General features: G+C 46.3%; 1 protein-coding gene across 2 annotated transcripts; it reads right to left on the bottom strand.

The window, feature by feature from the left end:
• Window positions 1-357: 357 nt before the first annotated feature.
• On the bottom strand, window positions 358-5,086 carry dact2 (dishevelled-binding antagonist of beta-catenin 2). Of its 2 annotated transcripts, none has more exons than XM_034609223.1 (4): window positions 4,684-5,086; window positions 3,234-3,366; window positions 2,810-3,100; window positions 358-2,678 (listed from the first exon to the last, which is right to left on the bottom strand). In XM_034609223.1, exons 1-4 carry the CDS (start codon window positions 4,957-4,959, stop codon window positions 790-792), a joined length of 2,589 nt encoding a protein of 862 aa, XP_034465114.1. In that variant the 5' UTR covers window positions 4,960-5,086; the 3' UTR covers window positions 358-789. The 2 variants fall into 2 exon arrangements, with proteins under 2 accessions (XP_034465114.1, XP_034465111.1); XM_034609220.1 differs by having other exon boundaries at window positions 3,234-3,348; window positions 4,684-5,070.
• Between the last annotated feature and the right edge of the window lie 1,643 nt (window positions 5,087-6,729).

The raw sequence follows: 6,729 nt of genomic DNA, 5'->3' as shown, positions 1-6,729 counted from the left end.
GTACTTCAGTGCAAGTATGTTGACTTACATTTAAATGTCTCACCCGCTAATCAAATACGACTGTCTGGGCCGATTGTTGAAGTCGCAACTTATTAAGCCAACAGCTGGGCAGAAACCAGATAAGGAGCTGTTAATACTGTCTGTGCCAAACTGGTCGTCCTCAGTGGGGAGTTTGTAAAGACATAGTGGACAGCTTTTTTTAAACACGTGTGATAAACAGTCTCCATAATAAGACTAATGAAGAAACACTGGGTGCTATTTATACCACAGTTAACTCAGTGGACCACACTCTGTCTGTCAGTCTGATTGTTAGAGAAAAGAGGAGGATGCATAAAAACTCACTGCAAACTGTCCCAGTATTGATTAAATACCAGTTTATTGTAATAATGTAACTGTGGTGGTTATAATCAATTAGCAAAATAAATCAACAGAAAATAAACAATTATTTGCGTAAAATTAAAAAGATTGCTTTTATTTTTCAGATACAAACAATTATATGACAGAAGTGTAAATGAAACGGTGGTTATATGCCATGAGAAACTTTCATTATAACAGCATAAATATTTACAAATTAAGTGTAAGTGTAATAATTGTGTTATACATGTTTTTATACAATGCACCATTTTCACGTTCAATAATCGTAAATTCCTGACTTTTGTTTTGTTTAGACAAGCAATCAGTGCACAAATGCAGTCCAGTTTTATGGCTGCTCTCAGTGATGATTAAGGGGGCTGTGCTAAGAGACCAGGTGAAGCTGAACTGTTTTCTTTCAGCCCCGGGGGAATGTCACTATACCAGGGTCATGACCTTCAGGGAGGCAGGCTGAAACCGCCGGATCTTCTTCTTCAGGGCTCGGGAAGCTTTGATCCGGCAGGCTGACGGCTCGGGGCGTGGGAGCTGCTGCAGGAGGCTGGGAGCTGCCGCAGCAGTGGGCCCCACAGCAACATCGGCCCACACCAGGCCTCCCTCCCCGTCCACCTGGTCCTCCTCGTCCAGCGACAGGCTGCTGTCAGAGTCCGAGTAGGACTGGGAGCTCTGGCTGGACTCGCTATCTCCGAAGCGGTTGGTGGTGTTGTCACTCAACTCCCCCTCGCTGCTTTCTGCAATGGTGGAGTGAAACAGGGAGGCGCATTCAGCTGAATACTCTGACTCACATCTGGGTGGGTAAAGGCTGGACATGTGGAAAGGTGCTGGAGGGTATCTGGCGTTCAGATTGTGGAGGAAGGAGTTAGAGGACATGGAGGTTTGGAAGGGACGAGGGGGACCAACCCACTGGCCTGGCTTGGCACTCATGCTGCGGACCATCTGCATGCTCCCTGGTGCATGACCATGGGGCTCTTTTGACCTCTGATGCTGAGCACATGAGGCCTGGAACATCTCCACATTGGACGGCCACTTAGCAGCTCCCTGCCTCCTCTTCCTCTGTTCTACAGCCTGCTCATACTCCACGCACTGATGTCTGCGGCTTTTGCTGGACTTCGTAACAGCGGGGATGGGTTGAGGCTTGGGATGGACCTTGTGGGTGTACATGACTCCCGGGCTGCAGTGGCTGGAGTCAGAGCCTGAGCCCTGTCTGCGCTCCTCTGTGTGACAGGTGGTACATTTCTGGGTCACTTTTCCCTTTCCGGCCTTTCTCTGCTCCCCCTTGGTTCCACCACTGGCCTCTCTGGTCCTTTCACCAGAGGAGTATCCATGCTGCAGCTTCGTTGCTCGAGACTTATCGCTGCTTTTTCTTCTCAACTTCACGGCTTTGGTTTTACAGTCTGCCCGTCTCACCTTGACCCTCTGGGATCCAGCAGGGACGAATTTGGCATGGACGAACTCAGGGGAAGCTGAGTGACCAGCGTGAACCTCAAAGACTTGACTCTCCTCTGTGCTGGAGCTGTGGGACATCACTGGTCTTTGTCTTTGACCCTTCCTCTCTTGTGGTCTTGACTCCACGTTATCCCCACATCTCCTCTCTGAATGGCTTTTCGCTACGCTTGCATATTCTCCTTGGGGCTTATCATTCTTCTTGAGGGTTGATGTGGTGACCTCATCAGAGCTGTACTCCTTCATGGCAACAGGATAGGAGTAGCGGTATGAAACCTCTTGAGTTCTCGCTGACTGTTTGTGGCTGGTGTTATCAGCTGGTTCCTGGCTGGAGTATGTCATGCAGTGTCTCCTCTGGTCGGTATCCAGTGGGATGATGTTTGTGGTCTGAACTGGAGAAGGCTTCAGCATACACACTTCTTTCTGAGCCACTTCATGGAAAACAGTTACAAACTCAGTGGGATTCCTGCGGTAGTCACTGTGCATCTGTAGAGTCTCTGTGCCCGATTCACTCTGGATTTTGCTCAAGCTGCGCTGAAGGAGCTTGTCAATGTAACCCAGGGTCTTGGTGTCATAGCCCACCTGTGCCCTCTGAAGGGTGTCAGATCCATTCCCCGAGGGTCCCAGGCCCTCTAGAAGTCCAGCTGTGGCTGGGTTGCCTCCATTGGAAAAAATTGGACTCTGCAGAGCCACGGCATGCAGGGGGCTGGGGTAGTGGTACACTTCAGTACCACTGCGGGACACCAGGTTGCTATGAAACTTGGGGTCCAGTGCAGAGGTCTTCAGGTTTGGGCACATGGAGGGTTTCTTTGCTTCCCCAGATTTGAAGTAGCTTGGACCTTGAGCCATCATCCTATCAAGATCACCTGAAAGGCAACACAAACAATTCCATGTTATTACACAGCAAAATACATATTTATTTGCATAGCAACCTCATTTGAATGTTTCCTATTACCAAACAAGAGACACTAAATAAGAGATTGAAAGATGTGATTACCTGTTGAAACAGGTCTTGGTCGTGACTGTTCAGGGCCTGTAGTGCTTGCTCGGATCCTGCTGCTGCCCAGATGGAGGCCCGTGGCCCGTGGAGGGTGGGGCTGAGCCGTGCTCTCATCGGCAGAACGTCGGCGGAAGACATCGACTTGAGATGGAGGGCTGACGTAGGAGTTAGCAGGGCTTAGTGGAAGGAGGAAAAGGCTTGTCTGGGACGATGACAGACATTCACTGTAAACAGAGGTGCAGGAGTTGGACAGGGAGCAGGAGCCGCCATCGCTGAGCTCATAAAACCCTAGAGAGATTGGGAACGATGACACATAAGTATTTATGTCAGTATATAACATCGTGTGATTGTAGTTTGGGTGTAGGCTTTATTACTTGCTATAAACAAGGTAAACAATTTGTGAGTGTGTGAGCCTCCACACCTGAACTTGGCCTGCTGTCACTCTCCAGCTGCTCGGTGGAGGCCTTGTTTACATCCAGCTTTAGCTCGCTGATCTGTTGGTCCAGCTGCTGCAAGTGCGACTTCAGGCCCACATCCTGTTTCCGAAGACGAGACTGTAAAACAGGCAGCACACAACATTTAGGCCAACCCCCTAAAACTATGTGGAACACAACCTAAACCAGACAGTAAAGTCTAATTAGATTTTCTCAGGAAAGAAGGGATTTATGCAATAAAGCTCTACTTGCAAACACATGCACACAATTACACAGACATTCTCTGGAAAAGTGGATTCACGGGCACATTTAACATCCGGATGTGTGTTGGCAACTTTATAAATTTATGAAGATGGGGTCTGTTGTCGTGATAAAGGATGCTCTAATGTAAAGCCGTCAGAAAAACAAAGGCGGCTCAGCTGTGGCTGATGATTAACCCCAGCAGGACACGGGGGAGCATGGAAGAAGCAGTGGTGGGTAACTCATTTCTCCCCCACAGCGAGGGCCTGGCCATTGTGTAAACTACTGGAGGAGAAAAGCTTGGGGGTTGGGACTGAGGAGTGTTTGCTTTGCAGCTAAGGCTGGGGCATTTACTGTTACAGTGGTTCTTAAAGAGAAGACTGGAGGGCATTGCCTGGAAACGTGTATGGTTTAATTAATGTTCCAAGTAAAGACATTTGAGTGACCTACTGTCAAAGGTTAAAACCTCTAGTCTACTTGTGTCTATCATTGTGATTTCAGGCTGCAGTTGCTGTATTTAAGGTGAACGTACAACACAATTGTCGACATCTTGTTGACCAAGTGTTTTTAATATATCCTTCAGTGCATGTGCCCAGTTCTGCAGAAAGTCAAGCATAGTATCTAAATCCCTGCGCTTCCTCTGAGAGCCCCTCACAGCAGCCTGCATGGAAAAAGCTCGTCATAGAAAACTCCACAGAGCCAACAGTTTCCATCACCCTGGAGCCCCTCAGGACTGTAAGACTCCAACTGGGCGTCTTTTACAGCAGAAATACCCACCTTTAAAAACACACCAACCTTTTTTTTTTTATTTCCTGGCATTAGTGGTTAATGATTGAGGCCCCCCCTCCCTCCCCACAGTCTACACACACACTGGCTACACAACTCAAAGTCCTCGTGAACCTTGATTTATGACACCTATCCTACTTCCTACCCCCAGCTGAGAGCATGAAAGTGTGTCTGGTAATAATTGAAGAGTGTAATGCACATGGGCATCAGCTGACGGCAAAGGACGGTGTAACCCAAGGACAATTAAACCAGTGTTAAAACCATCCTTATAAATAACAACCAGCCTGTAATAAAAAGCAGAAATACCAAGTTGACATCAAATTGCTGCACATGCACAATATATCAGAGGGCTGTTTTCACGACACTTTAAGAGTGTTTATGTTTGTTTAGTTTATATGACTTCCTTCCTACCAGCTGTTGCTTCAGGGCTGTCAGGGTCGCCTCCAGCCGCTGCTCCTCGGCCCCCATCACCGCCCTGGCTGCCTCCGGGCCTGCGTGCGCGGAGGTGACCGGCTCCTCTCGGTCCATCCTCAGCGCCCAGCTCACCATGTCGCCCTGTCTGTCCTTCAGCAGATGCAGCTCCTGCAGCCCGGCCAGCGCCGCCTGCAGCCTCTCCCCGACCCTGCTGCGGTCCACGCCGGCCGCGGCGCTCATCATCCCGGCACAAGACCCCTTCCTGCTCAGCATGCTGGAGACGAAGCTATCCGGACATTATCCCCCACCAAAAAAAAAAAAAACTGCTGTGAAAGTCCCAGCTCACGGGACGAGTGCTGGGTTGGTGGTGATGCTGCTGCTGCTGCGGCTGGTGTTGGTTAGTTTTTAAACTACCTGTTAGAATGAATGTTGAGCAAAGGCAGAGACACTAAGCCCCTCCCACACACCAAATGGTCTCCCTTCCTATTGGCTGCGGCCTCTGCGTCCCGATGAACATCTGGTTCTAATCCTGCCCATTCAGGTCCTCAGCTGCCCAGGCATGTTCTCAGCTCATCTGCATACGATGGACATGTTATTATGCTGTTTCCACTATTGTTGTTATGATTCCCTCCGCTGCTGAAGGGATTTAGACTGTGTGCTCAGCTTTGTGAAAGTGTAATACTCATCTCGAGGAAAGTAAATGCACGTTGAATGTTTTTCTCATCATCGTGACTTCATCACCAACCAAATAAAAATGTACAAGAACCGAGCTTGTAACCGCAGCTCAATGTAAAACCCGAACTCATAAAACACATTTAGGCTACAGGGAATAGACATGTGGCAGATAGATCACTTATCTTATTTCAATCAAAAGTAAATGAACTACTTCCAAACATACTGATTTTGTAGTAATTTTGCTTCGAAAACAGTCACTTGAAAGAAAAAACTGAAAAATCTATCCTGGAGATATGGACCAGTGATAGATGAATGACGCCCCCCTGTGGCTGTAAAGATTGCTACAGTTTCATGGCAAGTTTTGTTTTACTTCAACATCTAACGTATAAACACACGTCATTGCCACATCCCTTGACCAAGAGAGTAAATATAGTTAATCAGTTAATCAATGAAAAATGTGTAACTTTAGGCAACTCTACAGTTTGTTGACACACACCAAGAAGCATCAGACCACTTTAGTTCCTGACCCCACTGCAGGATCTTCACATTCAAGTCAATGCTTTGTGGCCAATGGAGAGAAATTAAACCTAGGGTATAACTGACTAAATATTCAACTGAAAACTTATTTTGAGAGTTTTTAAATGGGATATGTGTTGAATTATAGTATTCTACATAACATGCACCAACTAAATATCATGCATCATATCGCTCATGTTCATACAATGCTTTTAACTTGGTAGAAGAGAGGAAAGTGATATTTAGAGCTGACTATAATCATTGTAGATAAGATGTGGAAAGTTCTGTGTGCTGCTCAGTCAGATATCAATTGGTATTTATGAAAAGAATCTGATTAGAAGTTCAAAATTGGGTTACTATTGTTAGCATTCGAAAACACCTCTGTGCTTTAGGAGCTGGATTGAAAGAAAATCATTCAATGTTTCAATGTTACCCAATATTTTGGAAACTCCAGCACAACTTAAAAGAGAAAGTTTGAAAAAAAAGAATACCCCATTTGATTCAATGTATTATATAGTATCTATAGCTTTTTTTTTTAATGTATATATATTTTCAGCAATGATAAGTCTCTATGTTAGTTTCAAGTAAGAAATATTAACAGTCACTTAATACCGAGATTACAGGGGCCATGCACCTGTCCTCTTGGGGTCATGGGATAGTGCCCCATAGGCTGGTTCAGTAATCCATACATGAAAGAAATATGACCCTAACCCTAAATGTGCAGGGCCTTGAACCACACAACGTAATAATGTGAGGCAGAGCATCAAATCCTCCCCATTCAACAAAATAAGCCTAAATAATGTGATAAAATAGAATCAATGAAACTGATTTGTTGTAGGCCCATTGTTTATC

The sequence above is a fragment of the Hippoglossus hippoglossus genome, chromosome 15 (assembly GCF_009819705.1).
Source record: "Hippoglossus hippoglossus isolate fHipHip1 chromosome 15, fHipHip1.pri, whole genome shotgun sequence".
Taxonomy (NCBI): Eukaryota; Metazoa; Chordata; class Actinopteri; order Pleuronectiformes; family Pleuronectidae; genus Hippoglossus; species Hippoglossus hippoglossus.
This window is presented reverse-complemented; position numbering and strand designations above follow the sequence as displayed.

What these genes read in the sequence shown, in the direction of transcription:
- dact2 (XM_034609223.1), bottom strand. Translation starts at nt 4,959, where the DNA reads ATGCTGAGCAGGAAGGGGTCTTGTGCCGGGATGATGAGCGCCGCGGCC. An exon ending in CAGCCCTGAAGCAACAGCTG is followed by an intron (nt 3,367 to 4,683) that starts GTAGGAAGGAAG and finishes CCTGTTTTACAG; the next exon opens with TCTCGTCTTCGGAAACAGGA. An exon ending in TGACAGCAGGCCAAGTTCAG is followed by an intron (nt 3,101 to 3,233) that starts GTGTGGAGGCTC and finishes CAATCTCTCTAG; the next exon opens with GGTTTTATGAGCTCAGCGAT.